The sequence below is a fragment of the Sinocyclocheilus grahami genome, unplaced genomic scaffold, assembly GCF_001515645.1.
Source record: "Sinocyclocheilus grahami isolate Dianchi unplaced genomic scaffold, SAMN03320097.WGS_v1.1 scaffold615.1, whole genome shotgun sequence".
NCBI lineage: Eukaryota > Metazoa > Chordata > Actinopteri > Cypriniformes > Cyprinidae > Sinocyclocheilus > Sinocyclocheilus grahami.
Window position 1 is genome coordinate 451,464 of NW_015505794.1, and position 24,477 is coordinate 475,940.

The following is a 24,477-nucleotide window of genomic DNA, read 5'->3' on the forward strand; positions in this document are numbered from 1 at the left end:
GACAATTTTCAAGCGACAGCTGAAAACTCATCTCTTTCAACGCTATACTTGACTTCATCTTAAATAAAAAAAAAATTTTAAACTTTGCCTTTCTCTTTATTTATTCTTTCCCTTTCTAGCTTGTACTTATTTGAACAATGCCTAAAACTTGGTATTACAAGCACTTCCTGTGTCTGTTTGCCTCTTTAAGAAGAATCACTTTATGTATTCCCCAATTGTAAGTCGCTTTGGATAAAAGCGTCTGCAAAATCTCAAGAGTTATTTTTTTGTTTTTGTTTTTTCTTGTCATCACATCATGACAAAATGGCCCCTACCAAGCTATTGTGACTGTGATGTGGCAGGAAAAAGTTTTTCCAATGTTTGAAAGAAATAAAAGATTACTTCAAACTATTTATGCAAAAATACCCTTTCAAAGAATTTCAGCCTTTTAATACCACATTTTCTTTTATGCCTTGACAGTTGTTCTTTATAAAAGATATGTAAAGTATTTTTAATTTATTTATTTATTTGTATTAATTGCATTTTTAATATCTTTTTTTTTATCTTTTAAGCTAGCTGAAATATAGACTTTAATATTGGCAGGCTGTTCTTATCCGATACAACACGTGCTTACCATCAGTGAACAGCGGGGCTGCCACTTTAAAACTTGTTCATTACTCACCCTTGCATATTTAGAGGAATATGGATCTTCAAAGAGCGCCCAAACACGACGCTGCCAACGTTGCCACAACCCTGCACCTTTTGCGTCAGGTGAGTCGCCGAGGGCCAGGCGTTTAGTCATCTCAAGTTCCTCGTCTCCATCCCCTGGATCACCCAAAACTTCTGTGTCCATATCATCGTTGCCCATTTCAGCTGGCCCTCCGCCGAAACTGTCCAGTGCCTCTTCGGCCTCCCGGTGCTGCCGGTATGTCATCCAGCAGCAGGGCTCCACATCTGTCTCGTCGATGCCCCAGAAGGCCAGCTCTTCCTCATAAAGAGGGCCACAAACATCAGCGGGGCAATGCAACTTGCCAGTCCTATAATAATTGAGAATGTGTGCAAAAACTCCGGGGTGGCGATCAAAGAAAAACTCGTCGATCTGGGCGTCATAGTCAAAGTGACTGTGGGCATCGGGCTCGGCGAGCCAGGCTAAACGAGTGCCGGGGAGAGTGCGCAGCGTGCTGCGGTAGGTCTGGTGTCGAATCCCTCCCACGTTAATCACAACACGGTCTTTCTCGTCGCCCTGGCCCATCTCGTCGCTTAGGCATGTCTCGAGCCCGGGCCAGGCATTACAACGCTGAAAGACCCGGAGGATACATGTGCGCAATTGGTAGGCAACGGAAAAAAGAGAGTGAACCGAGTGAACGCAGAAAAACAGGTGCGCAAAGGCAGCTCAACTGCAGGAAACCGCTGCATGAGCGTTTGATGTTCTTGTCAGGTGAATATGGGATTTCCTCAAGATGCCAAGAGAAAATAAGAAAGTGCAGACGTTAAACGAATGCAGAGGTTGTCATGAATTTACGCTCCGCACCATGAGGTCCAGAGAGGGTGCGAGGCTGATGGCTTGTGGTGCACCGCTGGTGGCAGATGTGTGTGTGGTACTGAACGGACAGCTCCCTCCTCTCTCCAAAACGAGACACATGCACTCCCCTTATTCCCAGTAGACGCCTCCTCAAATCCGAAAAAGTGGAGGGATCGAGGTTCACTGGAACGGTCACATTTTACGCGTTTTTTTCGATGTAGCATCAGTCGTTTTCTTCAAAGCATGTCCAGATGCCCATTATCGCACGCAGTTTGTTGACAAACACGACAGACATCACATCTAGAAAATGCTTTGCCACTGGATATACAGCTATACTCATACAGGAGACGTCAGCTTTGAAGTGGGAGAGGACCGGTCCTTTTAAAAAATCTTCTTTTGTCTCCACAATGTCCAGTTTGGCGACGTCCCCCGGTGTTTGTTCGGAAGTGATTGATCGTATCCTCTTTATTTCCACCAAATGAATAGTTTCAGTTTCGCTGTCTCTGTCGACCAGTGTGGAGCGAGGTTCGTCATTCCTGCGGAGAGACAACATGAGCCTCCTCTAGAGCCAACCGACGCGCATGCGCAATTGCTGAGTGGATGAGTCGATGCGTGCAGATCAGATATTGGGATGGTTTCAGACAGCGAAAAGCTCTATTCAGAAATACGTGCAGTATTACTGGTAAGACAAAGGCTGAAAAAGCGCTGCGCCATGTATGCTTTCCCTCAATATGCAGTTTCTGCAGGACTGCATGAGCGCATATGCACTCAATAGCCTATATAAAAGAATGCCTATTTGCTTTAATGAAAGGCCAGTGAATAAATAATAATATTAGGTGTAAGACACGGTCAGAAATCAGGGTTTGTGGTGGGGAAAAACGAACATACCAGATATATTTAAATTTTGGGACAAATAAAGCAATATATATATATATATATATATATATATATATATATATATATATATATATATATATATATATATGCCACTCCTGTATGAGCTACACTCATACAGGAGACGTCAGCTTTGAAGTGGAAGAGGACAGGTCCCTCAGAAATCTTTTGTCTCCACAGTGTCCAGTTTGGCGACGTTCTCCGGCGTTTGTTCAGAAGTGATCGATCGTATTCTCTTTATTTCCACCAAATGAATATTTTCAGTCTGCCTTTCCGCGCGTGCCTGTCGACGAGAGTGGAGCGAGGCTCGTCATTCCTGCGGAGAGACAACATGAGCCTCCTCTAGAGCCCACCGACGCGCATGCGCAATTGCTGAGTGGATGAGTCGACGCGTGCACTAGATCAGATATTGGGATGGTTTCAGACGGTGGAAAGCTCTATTCAAAACGACATGCAATATTATTCAGAGAAGACAAAGCCTGAAAAGCGCTGCGCCATGCAATTCTTTCCCTCATTATGCAGTTTCTGCAGGTCTGCATGAGCCTATACGCACTGCTCAGTAACCTATATAAAACACATCTGCTAAAATGAAAGTCCAGAGAATAAATAATACTATTAAGTGTGAGTCAGGGTCAGAAATCATATAGGCCTAAGTTTGAAAAATAAAAAAAATTTAACAGACCCTTTATATTTAATCTGGGGACAAATTAAGCAGGGTTTTTTTTTTATAATAAAATATAAAATCACCTCTGAAAACAGGCAAACACTTGAAATACTAAACCATAAACAGCAGTTATATAAAAACGTAGTCTACTGTGATCTACTGTGTGAGTCTAGCAAATTATTAAAATTTTTATCCAGCAGTGCTTTTTTATTATTATCATTTATTTGCAGATAGACTGTACTTGGAAATCATTTGGTAACAACTGTAATTGTTGCAGATTGAAAATGTGTTTAATTAAAGTATTTGGCATACATTTTATGAAAATGCCCTTGTGCAAGTAAAAAGACCCTAAAAATAAATATCAATGTGAATCTATATATTTACTAATATGTATATGCAGAATATCAGTCTATTAGTTGTCAGATAACCATTAATTATCAGGCCTTGTAATCTTTGGAAAGCATCAAAATAACTTGAAATTGTGAAACATTTTTAAAGTGCATATGTCACTATAATAATTATGTAATCAATAATTTGAAGAAATCACATTATTGGTAACTAGGTCTGTTTTCATTTAACGTTTTGCTGTTTCTTTTTCTAATCATCATTCCTGACAACTTAAAGGCAGATTACAGTATGTGCTTCTTCTCAAAAAACACATAATAGGATTTATCCCAAATTATCCTGCTCTGCTGAGGAGGAAAAGCAATTAGGCTTCAAAGGAAAGATAATGTCCACTCACACTGGAGGGTTGTTGGTGCATGGTCCCATGGGCAACACCTCCACTGTCAGAAACCCATTAACTCTTCCAGGGTAGGAATTATCATTGGCAGCCAAAACCTTCAATAGCCTCAGCATGTATCTACTGCTTGTAATTGAAGTGATTCATATATCACAAACCTTTCTTATCATATCATAACTTTATTGTGATATATAATAGTAAAAATGGAATGAAGTAAGATTTATGTGTGGATCAAGTAAGACGTCATAATTAAAAGAGCTCTGACTTTATCTTTTTATTATATAAAATATGATATAAATGCTATTCATAAACGTAAGACAGGCTGTAGCCTATACTATACTAACCTTTCTACTGGTCACTATGTTAATTAATGCTATAGCGAGAATATTAGTGACATCTAGCGACAGAAAGTGATTTGACAGCGCAGGATTTAACTCGCACCTTTGCTGAATTTCATGATGAGACTAAAAAGATTTATTCATTTATTTATTAGTATTTTAAAAAATCTCCACAAAATTTTCCTTTAGGTTAACCATTGTGCGTCTTACTGAAAATGTTTGCAACTATCTGTAGCAATTTGTACTTTCACTAATAAGTTTATAATATTATATTTAATTTAAAACATGGTATTTAATGGACAATCAAAAATGAAGTACATTAAATTTATGGATGATTAAAAAAAAGATGTATTCTTTTTTTTATCATGATATTCAATTTCCAATATTTTGAGAAAATAAAACAGTTTTGTTTATTTTGCACCTTACAAAAATGGTTATCATACATCTATGTATATCATACATATATTTGCACCCAGCTGTACTTTCTCTGTTTAAAATCTCTGAAGCTCTGTTTCCTTCTCAGCCACAAGGTGGAGACATACACTAATTTTTCATGAATAAAAGGCATGTATCTTGTAAACATGGCTATTATGCTTTCTGTTGTTTATATTTCAATCCCACCTGCAACAAAAGATATCTATATAGTAGTTTTCAACGATTTTAAAGGCAGTGTCAAAGGATAAGAGAGCACTTCTTTTGAACTGGATTGTAAATAATGAGACAGATCAAAAAGTTCATAATGTTTGGGATGAAACTTGAATTCTGAGGATGTTGTGTGAACTAGGCAGCTAATCTATTTTTGAACGAGTATGTAGTCTTCTTAAGGATTATTTTGTACGGTCTCTATGCTGTTATGCGGCCGTCGTTAGGGGGACCCTCTAAGGGGGAGGAAAACTGGGTGTTGCCGTTTTTTTACGTCGACTGAATCCAAGAAGCAACTCACACGGGGATTGAGTTCAGTCAGCGCGAGCACTGCATAACGGCTGCTTCATCGAGACACCTCTTCGTTAACCGGCTTTAAAAACATCCTCCAGAAACCGACACCATGGGCGTGGAAGGCTGCACGAAATGCATCAAATACCTGCTCTTCTTCTTCAATTTCATCTTCTGGGTGAGTGGCCATTCATTTTGTGCAGCGGTCCTGTGTCTGGCCTGAGAAACCGCCATTGGTTTTCTGTATTAAGAGGATTATTTATCCTTCATGCTATGAACCGGAATTTAAATTGCGCCGCTCATTTTGATTACGGAAAACGCATGACCCTGTAACGTTAACTTCTGCTATGACTAATTAAATTGTTTTAAATAATGTTACATATGTTTTATGTAGAATGTACATATCTATTATAGAATCGCTAAGACAAAAAAATATCAAATAAATGTAAACCTGCCCACAGTAAACCGACCTCGCCGCGAAAATAACGGACAAGGGGCGAGGAGTCCAGCAACAAGATTTCATCACAGCTCCCGTCTGTTTAAAGACTAGTCTCGTGTTTATTACACCCGTCTTATTTTACTTACTATGTTTTTAATATCACAAAACTACGCTTTTAACTAATACTTTAGCATTTCACACTCGGCGACACAATGAAGTAATAAAATAGCGCAGTAATAAAATTGGCGTAGTCTCTGGTCCCTCCCACTCGAGGTAGTTTGGAAAAGAACCTGGAAAAGTGAATGGCAATCAAATATTCCCCCCCTGCCAGACCCTGTTGAGAGTCTTAGTTCATCGTGCCATAGTCACAACTAGTCATGTTGACCGTTCCTTCACCTCAAAGTGGGTATTGTGACTCATTTCCTTTTAGGAACTTACACTTACTAAACAGTCTAGATAGAAATCAATCGTGGTGGATTTCTTTAGAAGTGTTACAGCGTTTCAGTGTATGTCTTATCTACAGCACTTTCTAAATTGTTGGTAAAGCATTTAGTGTCATCTTAAAATCTGGTTGATTAATCGGGTCTCAATTTTCAGTTGACAAATTAGTCTCTTGGTAGGTGATTTCTAAATCAAAGAAACCATTGTGTTACTACATTGATACGTAAGAAGGTATTAAAGAATGATATGTTCTAAAACTAAACTTTTTTTCTTCATTTTCTTCCCAGAAAGTGCCTTCGTGAAAAATATAGTTGCAGCGTTTAGGCCCATTACCACCCAGAAAAGAGCCTGGAAAAGTGAATGGCAATCAAATATTCCCCCCCGCCAGACCCTGTTGAGAGTCTTAGTTCATCGTGCCATAGTCACAACTAGTCATGTTGACCGTTCCTTCACCTCAAAGTGGGTATTGTGACTCATTTCCTTTTAGGAACTTACACTTACTAAACAGTCTAGATAGAAATCAATCGTGGTGGATTTCTTTAGAAGTGTTACAGCGTTTCAGTGTATGTCTTATCTACAGCACTTTCTAAATTGTTGGTAAAGCATTTAGTGTCATCTTAAAATCTGGTTGATTAATCGGGTCTCAATTTTCAGTTGACAAATTAGTCTCTTGGTAGGTGATTTCTAAATCAAAGAAACCATTGTGTTACTACATTGATACGTAAGAAGGTATTAAAGAATGATATGTTCTAAAACTAAAATTTTTTTCTTCATTTTCTTCCCAGAAAGTGCCTTCGTGAAAAATATAGTTGCAGCGTTTAGGCCCATTACCACCCAGCACAATAGCTATTTCTGTAAAGTTTTAATAATCATTCTAATTTTATGAGAATAGCAAAGCACAGTCGAACGATATCACTGGAATCACTTTAATAATGTTTTTTTCCCCCAGCTGATGAATGATAAAAACATTGGCGGCCAATTAGTATCCACTCAATATTAAAGAGCTAGCATTTGAAGCAGCAGACAACATAACTGCAGCTCACGCTCATAATAATCAAAACCACAGCTATAACAGTAACGACACAGAGGATCAATATTGTTTGAATCACTCTTCAAACTACTTCTTCCAGCTGATGAATGATAAAAGCATTGACAGTCAGAGTCCATCCGACTTTAAAGAGCTTGAGCATTTAAAGCTGTGGGCAACGTATCAACAGTATGTATTCGAATATACAATGTTTGGTGTGTATCATCATTGTTATATTATCGTCATACTTATCGTTCTTGATGTGAATGAGCCTTTAGACACATTGAGAAACTAAATCTTAAAGCCAATAAGTACCTTGTGGCAAAACAAGAATCCAACTTCACCAGAAAGCATAGGAATATTTTCCCGCTGGCTAATTTCTTCATGCTTTTCGGCAGGAATATAGCCATTTCCCCGGTAACCGCAGTAAACAAAGCAGCGCAGCACCTGATTTTGCAACTTGTAGTTCTCAAATTTCATCAATTAAACCATAGCCTTTTGAAGTGTATACTATATCTCAATTGGCATGTATATTTGTTTTTTTCACCGGAGCACTACCTGAGTCTTCTCCTCCCGTTCCATTTCTACCAGTGATCCTTTCCTTCCCGCGGTACTCATCACTGTTGTAGGTTGCCAAAGTTGAGGGGACAAATGGGTTGAAATTTGTATGTGTCGATTGTGTGAGAAGGATGCGTTTCATACAAGATCTGGCAACTGGGCAACCTTGGAATTTGTTGACGTGATTATTCATATAATGAGGTTTGGGCCATACAAATTACGGGGGTTTTACCGGAGGCAAATGTAGCAAACATATCAAATATGCCCAGTGGGATTTTTTTATTGAATGATTAAAATACAGGAGAAATACAGTGAAAATATTTAAACGGGATGGTAGCGGAATAGAATGGTAAAATACGTGAGAATCCCAGAAAAAAACAGGAGGGTTGACAGGTATGCTAGTAGGTCACTAGTAGGTTTTTGTGGTGATGAGGATCATGTCAGTATGTAGTTCAAACACTAGAGCCACACCAAAGACCTTGGTTTGATTCTCAGCGAGTTAAAATCTTAAATTGAACATTTTGATTTAGTTTTAGCCATATTTTAGTCATCTGAATTGTTTTGAGTTTTAGTCTAGTTTCTAGTAAATCTACAGTAAATTTAGTCAGCTAAAATCAAATGGGTTTAGTTACAGTGGATTTATTAAGCATTTCTCTAAAATTTCCAAATTCATATAGGTTTGATATTAATGTTTTATCATGATTTAACTGTGGTGACACACACCATTCCTTTATATTAAAATGTAATAAAACCACTTCTCATAAAGAACAAGAACATGGTCTTCTTTTCAATGAAATACCAATGGTTATATAGGCTAATTATGCATTCTTTATAAAAACTTGTTTACTATGTTCTTCATTCTTTCAAGCAAACATTTATTTCTATAAATACATTTAGAATAAAGGGTTAGTTCACCCAAAAATTAAAATTAGCCTGTGTTTTACTCACCCTCGAAGCATCCTAGGTAGGGCTGTCAAAATAACTGAAAAACTAAATTCGAATTTTGTACTTAAATATTATCAATATTCAAATTATATTCACATTTAAAAGGCATAATTTCAGTTAGGGGGGGAAAGTTTTTGTCTTCTCTCCTGAGGCCACAACAGGGTGCATCGAACAAAATATAATGTACGTTTCTTAAAAGCATAATAAAATAACACGACTATCTTTGAAAAAAGTGCATAATGTTTAAAATAATGTTTATAACCCTTATATAATTAAAGTTGCTTAAACAATTAGAAACAAAACAGAATCATGCGTGTATGTATAGTTTAATACAAAGGACCGAAAACCAATCACAAAGAGTACTTTCTTAATTTAAAAACTTGAGATGCAGTAGGATGGGGAAAACCACGCTAAAGTCTTGAGACATGTTTTTTAAAAGTTGAACTTAGATTAATTTTACATAGCTTTCTAAACATGTGCAACGGTGATAGATGTCCCTCTAGAAAAATTCGAATTTTGTACTTAAATATTATCAATATTCAAATTATATTCACATTTAAAAGGCATAATTTCAGTTAGGGGGGGAAAGTTTTTGTCTTCTCTCCTGAGGCCACAACAGGGTGCATCGAACAAAATATAATGTACGTTTCTTAAAAGCATAATAAAATAACACGACTATCTTTGAAAAAAGTGCATAATGTTTAAAATAATGTTTATAACCCTTATATAATTAAAGTTGCTTAAACAATTAGAAACAAAACAGAATCATGCGTGTATGTATAGTTTAATACAAAGGACCGAAAACCAATCACAAAGAGTACTTTCTTAATTTAAAAACTTGAGATGCAGTAGGATGGGGAAACCCGCCATAAAGTCTTGAGACATGTTTTTAAAAAGTTGAACTTACATGAAAATGTGATAAACATGCGTTCTGTGTGAACGGTTTGGTTTTGGTTTTGACGTAAACAACATCATCTCCGCATTGATGTTCTTTTTTCCCCACAATATTTTGAATGAACAACGTAACAGCTCCGCATCTAGTGTGTTCAACTGGATAGACTAACAAAAACATTAAAATGCAATGACCCTTACATAGTCGTCGCATTTCGTGCGCCACTGATAAGGCTGTCTGATGCACACCTAAAATTCAAATGCAATGTTTTTGCATTCGAATGTGGATTTTTATTTTAAATTCGACGAATATTCGAAATTCAAAAAAAAATTTGACAGCCCTATTCCTAGGTGTATGTGACTTTCTTCTTTCAGACGAATCCAATCGGAGTTATATTAAAAATAGTCCTGGCCCCTCCAAGCCTTACAATGGGGGTAAGCGGATGTTGGTTGTCAACAGTTCCGAAGACGTGAAATAAAGTGCGCGTATCATTAATAAAACGTCCCTCACACAGCTCCGGGGGGGTGAATAAAGGTCTCCTGTAGCGAATCCATGCATTTTTGTAAGATAAATATCCATATTTAAAATGTAATAAACACTTTTTTCTCACTTCCGCTGATTGTCGTACGCTGAAGCCGTTCCAGCAGATGTCGTAAAATGATTTCGATATAAGCCAAGAGGAGCCTGGGTTTCCTTTGCTAAAGTAAGGAAACTTTGTTTCCTTTGCTCCTGCATTTCTCAGAGGCGCGCGCACGACGCCCACATCCTGTGTCATCTGTCTGCATGTCTTCCGCGAACCACAGTCAGCAGAAGTGAGAAAAAAGTGTGTATTACGTTTGAAATATGGATGTTTATCTTACAAAAATGCATGGATTCGCTACAGGAGGCCTTTATTCACCCCCCGGAGGTGTGTGAGGGAAGTTTTAATAATGATGTGCACACTTTATTTCACTTCCTCTGAACTGTTGACAACCAACACCCACTTACCCCCATTGTAAGGTTTGGAGGGCCAGGACAATTTTTAATATAACTCCGATTGGATTCGTCTGAAAGAAGAAAGCCACATACACCTAGGATGCTTTGAGGGTGAGTAAAACACAGGCTAATTTTCATTTTTGGGTGAACTAACCCTTTAATCTTTATTAGGGCTACTAAAGTGATTCAGTCAAGAGCAGTGAGTGATTTTCTGTCTTTCTTTTGTTGCTTGATTAGGCTGCTGTCCCTTTAAAACCGAATGCATGGATGCAATGTACTGATACACGTTCTCTCTTACGTCGTCAAATTTTTCCATATGTCTGCTCTTCTCTTACTCCCAAATATTGAAATTGTTTAACGTTTATGAGACGTGCAGCAAATGTATGCTAGCTTATGTCCCGCTGGTTCATATGCACATCTAACCTCATATTCACGCTGCAGATTCATTCTGAATGAATCTCTACCAAATCGTCCCTCCCTAACATTTTAATCTAATTTTTATTCGTTGACGAAAATGTCAATAGATTTCCGTCATAGTTTTTGTCATTCAAAACTAGTTTTAGTTCGTAGGGATGTAACGATTCACTCAACTCACGATTCGATTCGATTCACAAATTATAAATTAAATGTGTCCTTTTTTATTACTTGGACAAAATGCTGCACATTTCTTTGTGAAATTGAAATATAACTCTATAATAATAATATACTAATATAGCACTTGTAAAGAGTTTTAGTTCGTAGGGATGTAACGATTCACTCAACTCACGATTCGATTAGATTCACAAATTATAAATTAAATGTGTCCTTTTTTATTACTTGGACAAAATGCTGCACATTTCTTTGTGAAATTGAAATATAACTCTATAATAATAATATACTAATATAGCACTTGTAAATTACTGCTCTTTTGTTGTTTTGATTGCTTCTATTGTCCTCCTTTGTAAGTCGCTTTGGATAAAAGTGTCTGCTAAATGACAAAATTTAAATATAATGTAAATCACAAAACTAAATTGGAATTTTAAAACAAGCCCCAAATCAAATAAATAAGTAACACAAATAAAATAAATCTCTTCATATAAACAAACTAAGGCTTTGTCTGTGCTCTTTCCATCTAAAATTAGAGGCAACCACTGCATTTTAATCATGATCCAAACAAAGATGCTGCATACATGCAACATGAGCAGTTTTTAAAAACATGAAACGGCAAACGAGCTGAATGAGACACAGATTCACTCTCTCCAGCAGGTGGCGCTTAAAGCGTTTTCTGGTTTCCGCTGTAAACAAAGCAGCGCTGCACATATGAACTTTAATATGCATTATACAGAGGCAAGATGAAAAGAAAAAATACCATTGAAACTTTTCTAAAGCCAGTAAGTTCCCCTCAGACATGGATTCTTATAAACTCCTACCCCTAATTGAATCGCGATTTGTTTAGCATCTCAACCGATTTGAATCGTCACATATTTTAATCGATTTTCAACCGGCTCGCGGTTAATTGTTACATCCCTATTAGTTTGTTATTGTCTGAAAAACATTTTGATTCAATAAATTATTCGTCAAAGAAATTAACACTGCTTTGGATAAATGTCTTCTCAAAGCATAAATGTAAGTGTATGTCTGCATGCTGACTCATTTAGTTTTGTCTTGATTTAGTCACTTGCTAGCTGTGTTGTCAATCACACTCTGTAGTTTCTGCTTTGATGACAAAATGCATTAGATTCTGTGCAATAATGATATAAAATATTATGTATGTTTTCTATGTGAGTTTGCTGTTCTCAATTAAATAGTTGAATTATACAAAAAAGAAAAATGTTTGTCCTTGTATTAAAGTCACCATAAAATCAATATTGATATTTTGGAATGTTGTCGTGTTTATTATCTGTGCACATCTTTTTTTTTTTCTTCTTCAGAATTTTTTTTAAATTTCTTCATGGGCCCTCCTTTTAATCAAAAACATTAATGTGCCCATCTTCTCACAACAACGTTATGTAAATCGCCGTGAGGGCTGAGCTTAAGGTCGTCTAATCATTACAGTCCAGCAACCTGTCGCTCACATGAAACGATTTAAGCAGTTAGCAAACGATCCAATAATTTCCTAAAAATGATAAAATCAAATCCCACCCAACATTTGTTTTCTCATTTGAGAAGCAGTTTTTTTTTCATACAACAGATTAGGGTTGGGTGATATAGCTAAAAAATGTATCAACGATATAATGTTTCATATCGTTCGGTATCGATAATTTTGGACATTTTTTATAACCTTTTTTAAAACAAGAAGCAATATATAAAAAAAAAATTTATTTAACCACAGTATTTATATTTAACACAATTTATTGAGACAAACAACAAATATTTTTTTGTTTTAAAGTCCCCCTGTAGTGAAAATCAAGTTTTTTATGTTGTTTATTTGTCTATGTGGTGTTTTTAATATGCTTTTAGACAAACCATGTGCCAATCCATTTATCAACACCATTGCTGAGTATTTTCTCCTTAAAACAGTAGTTTCCCAAAGGCAGTCACAGAAACGAGGTTTGAAACAGCCTGTTTTTTGCTACGTCACAAAACTCAACCAATCGCGTCAAAGGATCCTATCCTTAGCATATCATTAACTGTGCTGCAAAGGTCTAGTGAGAAGGCAGCCAGGATAATCCGGTAACAGTTATATTTTTTCTGTAGATGTTTCGCTAACTGTTAATATTTCCCCCTATTTTCACGATGTCATGTGCTGTTAGCGGCAGCAGTGTAAAAGTAGCCCGGAGTCAGACGCACCTCTCCCGCATTGACATCCGCACGTCACACTGTATGATTTGGAATCACAAACTTGGCTGCATTTGAGTCTTCAAGGCATTTTGAGGACACAACATTGTCAAGTAAGTAAATTTAACGAATGTTACAGTATCCACTGTAGTTGTCTGCTAGTAAAAACAGTTTTATCAGTCATTATCCGTGTACGAACCAGCGCAAACAGATAATGTTACCTCACGAAGTTAGCCATCAGTCTCCTTGCTTACGTGGAGCATACCAGCTTATATTTCTGGTTCAAACACATATGGCTTAATTAAACCAATATTTCCTCTTGCCATTGCCATTGTATCGCGTTTACTACAGGTCAGTTAGTGGATCATGAAGCGCTGGCTCATGGCTGGCTGGTGTGTGACTGAGTGGAGGCGGGGCTAATTTGCATATTCATAGATCCGCATGTGGTAAATGAGGCAAGGGTGTAGAGTTGCATTCAAACTATTTTAAGGCATGAGAAAATTATTTTCACAAGAACAAAAATTTAAATATGTAATTTTTATGATCAAAGATGAGTTTTAAAGGATAACGTTTTTACTACAGGGGGACTTTAACAATCAAACACAATAAAAATTAAACATATCTCATTTCTAATGTTTTATATGCAGATTAAATAGGTCTTTATTGTATAGGTATAATTGTCTCCCGAGGCCACAGGAGGGCGCAATGAGCAAAATAAGCGGCACATTTAAATTGTCAACGCAAGGAAGTAACTATAAAAACGTGCATTACGTCTAAATTAACTCATAAAAATCTAACATAATTTCGTAAATTGCATAAACAATTATGAACAAAACAGCATCATGTATTTATGCATTGCTTAATCCAAAGAGCAGAAGCACCATTCACACAGACTGCATTTAAAAACATATGAGACGCAGTGAAAAGGACGTGTTTTCTAAAAGTTTAAACTGTTTTAACTTTGCATGGCTTTCTATATGATGTTTTATTAACAAGGTTCGGGAGGAGCACGATCAGATAATCAATCAGTCTGGCCCAGGTGGAGCTCTTCAGCTAATCACCTTAACAAGCACATACGTGTGTGTGTATATATACAGCCAACTTACCTCAGTTCCACGAAAGTTTTCCAGCATCCCGCCTCCACCCCAACACCCCACTACTATTCTGATTTCCTCCCAGTCTTGGGATGGGGGTGGGGGTTTGGGCTTTAACCCGAGCTCGGAGCCCTCCCTCTGGACAGCACGCCAAATATGCTACTAATTGCTTTATCACATTATATGTTATTGTAAACTCGTGAAACATGTCTAAAGATGTGTTCTGTGTGAATGGCTTGGTTTCGGTTTTAACCTAATCAAGATCTTCTCCACATTGAGCTTCTATATTTCTCTAATATTTTGAATGAATAACGCAGCAGCGGCGCGTCTCGTGGGCTAGACTAACAAATCATTAGAATGCAACAACGTCACTTACATCATCATCACCGCATCTCGCGCGCCACTGATGACGCTCCCTGATGCACACCTAACATTCAAATGCAAATGTTTATTTTAAATTCGACTAATATTCATTCTTTATTCACAATCTCCTCATCACAGGCAGGCACAGCACTCATTTCAGCATGTGTTCGTGTTTGTGTGTGCGGTCTGCGTCACTCATAGTACGTGCCTATATCGTGCGCTATATCGAACTATTTTTCTAGCGATATCGAAGAAGGTGTACTGTCGATAAATATCTATTCCAGGCCTACAACAGCTTTAACCTGTAGTCTTGTATCACCAAGCATTTAGTGGTCGTCATTTCTGCAATGATTGAGTAGTCACTGTTCATGATTTTTTCTGTGTAAACAGGCCATTTGATGTTTTTAAAATTCACAATAAAATGACAAAAAAGTTGTAATTCAATCAGTTAAAGTTTTTATGAGCATACTCAGCTTTTATTTAAAAGCATTATAGCATGGATTGCCATATGATTGCCTGTAATAGCTTGTTATATGGCCAAATATCCTGTATGACAAATAGATTATTATTAAATTAATCTTTGTGTTTTGCTCTACAAAATAAATGGCATTTCCTGCTTTTTTCCTACATAAATTCAGTTAAAGTATGGAAAGTGAGAAGGGAGAATGCCCCCAGATCACCCCACAAGTATTATGGCTTATTCTGGTTATAGCTCCCCCTGACACCTCTGGTCAACTGGAAACTCTTGTGTTTAGGGGAATCTCTTCTGTCTACTCAGATATTCCCGAACTCATTATGAGTGAATGTAATGTGGAATCCACCGAGGACGGGGTGCTTAAAGTGACAGAGCCTCTCCATGAACCATCATTTCAAAACCTCTCCCTTTGGCTGGCCCTCTGTTTACTCAGTTGCTAAGCAGCAGGCTGCCTGAGCTCTGGAATGGGCCTATCTGGCCTTTGGAGAGAGTGAGAAAGATAGAAAGATAAATGGAAGGAACTCTTTCTCTCACACTTTTACCCTCTGTGGAAAAGGTTTTTCTCCCCTGTGTTTGGCTGGAGAGAAAGTTCCTTATTCAGAAATTGTTTATGGTTAAACAGCCTCACACACTATCCAGCATGCTAATGCACAAGTTTAGGCAAATTAAAATATACAAGTAAATAAAACATAACATGAAATAATATTTTTATAAAGTTATTATACTATTAATTTTACTGTTATAGTATGTATTACAATTTTGAATTAGATTAAAGTTTTACATATTTAGTTTTTATTTTAATTTAAAAAAATTATATTCTTTTTTATTTCTTTATTTTTCTTATTCATTTCAATGGAGTTTATTTAGTTTATTTTTATTTCAGTTTTATTTTTTAGCAATTTTAGTACTTCAACTTGTTTGATTTCATTAAGTTGGCAAAGCAACATTTCATTTTTTTTTAAGTTTAACTTTTCATCTACTATTTATCTTTTATTTCAGCGTAATTTTAATTGACAAAAACAATTTTAATAGTTTTAGTTTCAGTTACTGATAACAGTTGTTATAAATGCTCAAAATCCTCTGTCTTGAGGGGCTCTGGTTTCTTTATTACATCAACAGGTGTGAAATACCAGTGACCATGGGAAAAAGCATTTAGAGAGAAGAGAAAGTGCTCCCCTCGTGATCCTTTATTGGGGGTGTGGTGTGTAAGAACTGCACCAACAAATGCCTTTTGGTTTGACCTGGGGTGAATAGCTGTGGCGATGCAGCTGTTCGCAGATGTACTGTAGGACTGGTGCGAGTGCTGGATTCTTGATTAAAAGGGTTTACAGAACGAGAGAATTAAAAGGAAGGAAGTACAAGTCCATTGTTTTCACAGCCAGAGCTGAGCAATCTGCCCATCCCAGCATTCCTGCTAATGGTCTTTGCTCTGTCTCACATTCCCGGTACTCTCCCCTGTGCGGTGTAGCTAGATCTCTTTTGCTTCTAACGGCACCCACCAGGTTCTTGGCGGTCTCTAGTGCACTTTATCTGCGCACTGCATTCCTCCACAGAGCCTACGCATTCCTGACGAGATCCAGCTGCTCTCAGAGGGCCCAGCTCTCATCTGATTTGACAGTGATTTCACTGTAAATAAAGCCGTATAAACAAAGCCAAATAAACCTCTGCTGCTTGTCACGCAGCTGCCCCTCACCCACCCGAAATTTCCCGCTTCTTATCTGCTGGCACATACAATACCACACATTGTAGCACTACTTTAAATGGTCTTCTCAGCTGCCTACGCCCTCTTTCCTTTCCCCCCTTTTCTATCTCTCCCTCCCCCTAGCCGCAGTAGTCTGTGAGCACCCTCTCTCGTGAATATGCCATGTGTTTATGAGCCTCAATCAACTGAATGCTCATCACTGTGAGCCATGTGAAGAGAAAAGCGGGCTCAACCATACTGTGATGTTTTGATATTCTTAACCCTCGGCACTGTGGGCCTCTAGATGGGGTCTGTAACAAGATCCTTCCCTTCCCCCGCCTCACAGAATGTGTCTCCTTTCTCTTTGTTGAATGGAAAATAAGCAGACTACAAGAGATAGACCCAAGGAGACTGACAAAATGCATCCACACACCACTTTAAGAGTCTAGATGAAGAAGAAAGTTGTGTTTGAATATGCGAAAGCCTAAATATTAGGAAAAAACAACACGTACAAAGTTTGCAAAAAGATTTGCTGGTTTTGTTTGTGCCATTAATAACTGTGTGATTAAATGTGTTCAAATTTTTCTTCCTCTCTCTGTGTTTTTTATAGCTGGCTGGTTGCGTAATCTTGGGGGTTTCTCTCTGGCTTCGTCATGACAATAAAACAAGCAGTCTTCTGGAACTGAAGTATGAGAACACAGAAGCACCCAGCACCTTCTACATCAGTAAGAGATCAGTTTCTCGATTTCACATTATTATCCTCTTTTCTCATTGAATCTCATTTGTTTTCCATCTCTCATTCCTTAGTCTCTCAACCCAGTCTGAAATCCTGCCGCTTTATGTGGTCACATAAAGTGGTTTGACACAGTCTCTTATGAATAATTTTAATACATTTCTTTACACAGGATTATCTGAGTGTTCTCCATTTTTCCTCTGGGTGGCAAACATGTTTTATTAGCAGTTCTAATTAGCAATGCATTGAAATTTTGGCAACGGAAAATATTTGGTCGAAAAAGCAAAAAAACTAAATTTTTTCCAACATCTATTCCGTGCACCCAACGTGGATAAGGTAAACAAGTCAGCTGTGTGGATGTCTAGACACAATTCACTTAGACTGCAAATAGCAATATGTAAAATTTGTTAAGCTGAAATATTGAGGACGCTCATTGCTGAAGAACTTTACAATAGCTGCGTTTCCAGTACCCTTCAAATTGCGCAACTTGAAATTATTGTAAATTGAAAACACACCTGATGGAAACATGTAAATTTCGTAAAAACTCCGATATATCGCAATAAAGTTTGTACACTCGCATTAGGTAGTTTTTCAGGCAATTCGAAAAAGGAATATATCACAAAACTGCAATATAATTTTTTTTTTGGCATTTACAGGTCACCTACGTAATACGAAAAAATCACATGATCATTCTTTAATGTACTATAACCTCCAGGAAACACCTCATACATGGCCGCTGTCAAGTATAAGGGGCTTTCCTTGCCATTAATGCTTGGAAGGATAACTCCTTATTTACACTGCACACGTAATGCGAGCATGTAAGAATCCCAGACGTGGCTCTCCGTGCTGCTTTGCTAAAGATACACGCATACGTCTCCTTTGATTAAAAATGATGGCTAGTGCAGTGGCTGCGATACGTAAACCTACCAACATCCATCGCCATGACTTATCGCGAGAGGGAAAAATTACGTTTTAGTCATTTAGGAAACGGTGTAATTTCGCAATAGTTTTTTATTGACATTTATAAAAATTTTAAAAGTTTTGTCCAAAGACTGGTTTAATTTATTAGTACCTAAATTTACATACGAAACATTATTTTTTGTTTAGTTTTTTTGCGTCACTAGTTCCAATGTTTTCATTGAGTGAACAGGCACACTAAGAATAAACACAGTAGTGTTAAACACAGATGCTGCTCTTGCCCAGTGATTCCTATTGCATTTTTTAAATTTCCTTTGTTTTAAAGTGGCACAAAGATCCATTTTATTACATTTATACAGTATGTGTCTAAAAGTAAATAAAACTATAAAAATAAAGAAAGAGAACTTTTGCTCAATAAATATTTAGCTCACTGGATAACTGTATTGGTGAGGAGCAGTGAACCAAGCAGTGACACACACCCAAATTAATTTTGTATTTTCACCCACAAGAGAAGTCAGTTGAACTCTGCTAAACTCTGCAGGACACCGGCCCTCCAGGGCCGAGTTTGGACAGCCCTGCTTTAGAGCATAGTATAAAAGAGGCACTGATGAGGAAATAGAGTGGTCTATCGCCATTCTTATGTTTTGTTGCAATATATCTCTTAAAAAAATGTCTTTCTTTTCTCATTTTATTTTCAGCTTAGCTGTGTATTTGGTCTTGTGATACATGGAAACTATAATTAAAAAAATGTGTCTGCTTTCTCAGACTGTAAAAAAAAAAAAAAAACTCCTTGTCACTTTTGTGAAAACACTGTTCTTTTTCTCTCTTTGGTCTTCAAGATACTTGCCAGAGTTTTTTTCAGCTAGATCACTTTGCCTGCTTTATGGAAAACACGTGGATCACACTCTTCCAAAAGTGAAACTTAGTATTTTCGACATGTTTGTTAATGAGCATATAACTAATGGAAACAGGAAAATCGAATTTAAGAGCCACAATTACACAGGGCTTATACTGTATGTTCTCCTTCTCTGTGCCCCTTTCCCAATCCCCTACCTCCATCAAACACATAACCCCCATCAACATACAATTTCTTTCTTCTGGAATGCAGAATATTATCTCTGTTTTGCTCAGTTGGAGATATTTTTGCAGCTCTGTGTGCTAAAGGGAGGAGTTTAATACTTGTGGCCCTGCTTAGGGTTTGGAAAATGTGAAATTCACAGTGAGTCATGTTAAGTATTTCCTGAACATTTAGGGCTGGTTACAGATGTCTGTAACTGTGTGTGTTTGTGTGTGTGTACATCTTGCGTGTATACGATAATATAGCTTATACAGTACTGCTAACACCCCTCATTGGGCTGCTTGAAACAAAATATTTGTGTTTCATATCATTTGAAACTCATTTTCAACAGCTATTAACCACAACCTTGAACCTAATTGTAGTTTATAGGAGTTTTAAACAAAGGTTTGGGAGAAGCATGTTCCTCTAATCCTGCCAGTCACGATGCAAGAGTCAGCATGTATAAATGGCTGCTTAACTCACACCAGTAAAAAATTATTCAGGCATCCCTTTACCACCCCATCTCCACCGTTGTGTCAGTTTTATTACTGATTCATGTATAAGTCCATGGGAGTTAGAGCTTGAGAGCTTGAGCCCTTAATCATGAACAGCAATCAATTTCAAAATACATATATAGTTTCAAACATATACTTTATCTCACAAAATATTTATATAAACATGTCACAAACATTAATAATGTTACAAAATATTTTTATTTCAACCTGTTGAACTTTCTATTTACAAACAATCTCAAAAAAGTCAAGATTTTCACAAAAATATTAAGCAGTACAACTGTTTTCAACATTTCATAAAAATATAATAATAATTAAAAAGGATTTTAATATTTTTTATTTTGAATATTATCTGGAAATTATACAGATAATATGCAAAACATTACTGAGTATGTGGGGAATTTAGAGACAACAAAAATATGACAGTGGGCAAATGCATAAAGAGCATCATAATTTTAAAAATCACGAATTTATGTTTAAAGCATTCAATTTGCACGGACCGAAAGTCACGCAGAGAACACGCGATCATGCAGGTCACATGCACACTTCACAAGATCTCACAACTGGATTTGACTAAGTTTGCAAGGTTTGTGAAATTAAATTTTCATTAGCCATTCAAAGATTTGTTTAAATTATGTAAATGAGTATTTGCTGAATGCTGACAGCAAACGAGAAAGTATTATAATGTTTGCCTTTCTATTACTAATAATAAAAAAAGCAATTGTTATGATACTTTTTGTATACATTTTAATTCCTTTCTTTAACAGTTCTATCGGATTATTAGACAGACTTCTATCCATATTAGACAGAACTGAACGATGACAGCGAACAGGGAGAATGTGAGCACTGTGTGCTCAGGCACTGCCGCACTCAGCGCCATCAAAATAAAAGTCCCGCCTCAAACACATCGGCCAAACAGAAAAGCTTATCGGCCGATGCTGATATTTGAAAAATGCCAAATATCGGCCGATATATCGGTCGACCACTAGTCATTTTGATCAACATCCGGTCCAAAACTAAGTTTATTTGGAGTTTGAAACAACTTGCCAAAGTGAACTTTCTGGAACTACCATTGGTCGCTAAAAGTTCCGCTGCTCAGGTATTTCAAACTTCTTTTTACCCCTAAGCGGAAAAGTATATCTGGGCCTTAACCTTTTGACCACCAAGGTCCAGTGCTTCAGCAGGACACAGCCCCTATTATAAAAGCCCAGCGGGTGGCCTGCGTGATATCTGGGAACAGCTGAGGGCTCAGGCACCATGGGAGCAGCAGTGGTCAGGGGGGCAAGAAGGCAAGACGTAAAACTCAGATTTGTGGCATCCTAACACATGGCAACCCAATAAAGAATACTGTCAGAAAAAAATACAGCTGCTTATTCCTGTAAGGTAGCAGATCTGAAAGCAAAGCCAGAGAATCAGCAAATTCCGTGATATGACATGCACTTGGCAGAATAGTGAAATAGAGATTTAAGGGAATGACGCAATGCAAGTGATGAATGACAGAATGCGATTTAGAACTCAGGTTGAAACAGAACAAGTATACTGTGATCTATTGTCTGTGTGCAAAGTGCAAAGATGCCATGTAAGGAGCTGCAGATGAAACATTACAGCTCTCGGCATCTTAATGTGAGGAAATGGCCTGCAGCCAGCAGCTCTACACACCCTGCCTTGCTCTTTATGGAGTGTAATGTGAGAGAACACAACTAGAGCTCAAGTCCGTCAGAGAAAGAGCGGTGGGCGGCTCCAGGCGGGGAAGCATTTTGCTCAGAATAGAATTACGCTTGTCTCTTTAAAAGTCATCACTTCGTCTCATAGCTACAAAATAGTATGCAATTAAAGAATAGGCACTCGTAAATAGTAAATAGTAAAAGTCAATCATTCATTTCCATAAAGCAGTGTTGCGATATTTACTACTCATGAATACATTATGTTCTAGAAACAGAGTCAGGTGAACACAAACTTAATGACTAAAAATATCCTCATCATTGTCTCTGTTGTACAAACATTTGAGACTCTTTCCCTTCTCTTCTCTTCTCTTTTCTTGAGCGATTCCCATCAGCCAGTGTGTAAGTCTCATGGTGATGTGTGGTCAGTAGGCATGGGACGGTAACCGGTTTCAAGGAAAAGTCACGGTTTCAAAACCACTCAAATTTTCCATTATACCATTCCTGCGGTATGCGCAGTTTTTTTACGTGTCAAAAGTGACGGAAAGTGCAGGACTCCCTCAATTGTGTGAGTCACACGACCCCTCCCCGTCCTTTTGGTGCGAGCGGAGTCACCTGTGTGTAATAGTGATGGGAAGTTCGGATCATTTTACCGACTCGGACCTTTGAGTCTCGTTCAGCAAATGAACGAATCTTTTTTCGAGTCATTTCGTTCATTTTAATAAAATATAATTAAAATGTTACGTGTTACTTCCCTAATATGTCTACTACTTACTGGGATGGCCGAAGGAGATGAATCCCTGGAACTTTTTCCCCCGTCGAAAAAGACGAAATCTGTCGTATGGGAATTTTTCGGGTAACGTGGACTAACCATGTTCCGTACACAATGATGTTCCGTACAGATGACGTCGTTGATCATACTACAAACAATACAAAACTGCAATAAGAAACAGAAAAGATTCATTCATTGTTTACCATTGTTTACTTCAGTGTATGATTAGCTCACCTCAGCTCTTATCTGACAAGTCTTCGGGTTTGGGCTTATGGGGCTGTCACGTGATGAACGAACGACTCAAACCCGAAGACTCGAGCCAGGTGAACTACTTGACTAATTCCAGTACAGAACCTATAGGAAGTTGCGCATGCGCGACTGAACGAATCACTCCCCGAGACGACTCGTTCTTCCCGAGTCACTTTAAAGATTCGTTCAAAACGAACCAACACTAGTGTGTAGGATGGCCGAAGGCGATGAATCCCTGGAACTTTTTCCCCCGTCGAAAAAGACGAAATCTGTCGTATGGGAATTTTTCGGGTAACGTGGACTAACCATGTTCCGTACACAATGATGTTCCGTACAGATGACGTTTTAGCGCCGATCGCTAAATAAATACTTCCAGGTCGAACATAAACTATATATCTGTGTCATCTTCATTTCTCCCTCTTTCATCCCCGATCAAGACCCACCTGCCGTTTGTTTCAGTGTTGAAATAAATACTATTTGGCTTGCTACCGAGGCAGATAACATGGCTAATTAACTAGCTAACGTCAACTAGTTTCCTCCCTCACGTTACTTCACAGAGAGAGGAGTAGCAGTCTAAAGTACGTACTGTAGCCTACTTTTCTGCGATTTAGTACAATAATTAAATTTAGCATTATGTTTTGATTATATTTTTGATTATTGAGCTGCAGGTTTAGGCTCACTTAAGTGACTGCATTTAATTAAGAAGAATTTAATTATTTATTCTAATTATTTAGCCTGACATGTTTACTGTTCTATATGTTTCTTAAAAATAAAATGTGTTTAGTGGAGAAAAAAAAGCTGTTTCTCATACCGGCCCATGCCTAGTGGTCAGGTCAGCCTTTCCCTGAAAATGCTTGCTGCTGAGTGTGAGGGGGAATGGAGCTGGCCGGGTGACTCAATTATTCCATAATGGCAGGGGAGGGATGTATCCATAGCAACTAAATTAGATGAGTGAGTGCTGCTGTACTTAAACACTACAGTTTGGATAAGACTGGATTCAGGACTCAAACAAATATGACATTAGTGCCATTAGTGCTTCTTCTAGCTGTATTGGCTCTTTGGGTACACAAATTTGCCAACTAATCATAGGGCTCTTTTCTGCGGCATGTTTCACAGTGATAACTCAAGCACAAGTGAAGCTATACACTACCATTCAAAAGTGTTTTTTTATATATATATATATATCACAGTTTCCACAAAATTATTAAGCAGCAGAATTGTTTTCAGCATGAAAGAAGTGCATCTTGAGCACCAAATCAACATATTAAAATTAATTCTGAAGGATCATGTGACACTGGTGCTGGAAATGAGCTTTGCCATCACAGGAATACACTACATTTTTAAATACATTAGTAATTAGTAATACGATATTACTGATTTTACTGTGTTTGTGAAAAAAAATAAATGCAGCCTTGGTGAAACTTCTTTCAAAAACATTTAAAAATCTTACGACCCCACACTTTTGAATGCTAGTGTATTTATTTTCTTAATTTACAAAAATAAAATAAGAATTAATTAAAAAAAATTTTTTTTTACTTTAAAGGGGTCATATGATGCTTTTTTAAAGATCATTATTTTGTGTATTTGGTGTGACAGAATATGTTGACATGCTTTAATGTTCAAAAAACACATTATTTTTCAAATACTGTAAATTATTGTAGGTTCTCTATGCCCCGCCTCTCTCAAACACGTAGTTTTCAACAAAGTCCCTCCGTCCACAAGCGCAGTCTGCTCTGATTGGCCAGCTGACCCAGTGCATTGTGATTGGCCGAACACCACAAGCACTCGTCGGAAATGTAACACCCCTTACCATAATCGCGAGCTTCATCTTTCAAAATAAATGTAAAGACAGAGCC

General features: G+C 37.5%; 2 protein-coding genes across 4 annotated transcripts in view; one reads left to right on the forward strand and one right to left on the reverse strand.

Annotated features, from left to right (window-relative positions):
• Window positions 1–2,059, reverse strand: part of LOC107557708 (potassium voltage-gated channel subfamily C member 1-like) — a 43,319-nt gene extending 41,260 nt beyond the window's left edge. For 2 of the 3 annotated variants that reach the window (XM_016241220.1, XM_016241219.1), the window contains exon 1: window positions 662–2,059. In XM_016241220.1, the coding sequence (XP_016096706.1) occupies window positions 662–1,231 (570 nt within the window). In that variant the 5' untranslated portion in view covers window positions 1,232–2,059. The remainder of the gene's footprint in view (window positions 1–661) is intronic. The other variant, XM_016241218.1, reaches the window with a different exon arrangement.
• A 2,890-nt stretch (window positions 2,060–4,949) lies between these two features.
• LOC107557697 (CD81 antigen-like) overlaps window positions 4,950–24,477 on the forward strand; it is a 25,069-nt gene continuing 5,541 nt past the window's right edge. Inside the window, exons 1-2 of the mRNA XM_016241200.1 lie at window positions 4,950–5,250; window positions 17,330–17,444. Coding sequence (XP_016096686.1) covers window positions 5,185–5,250; window positions 17,330–17,444 — 181 coding nt within the window. The 5' untranslated portion in view covers window positions 4,950–5,184. The remainder of the gene's footprint in view (window positions 5,251–17,329; window positions 17,445–24,477) is intronic.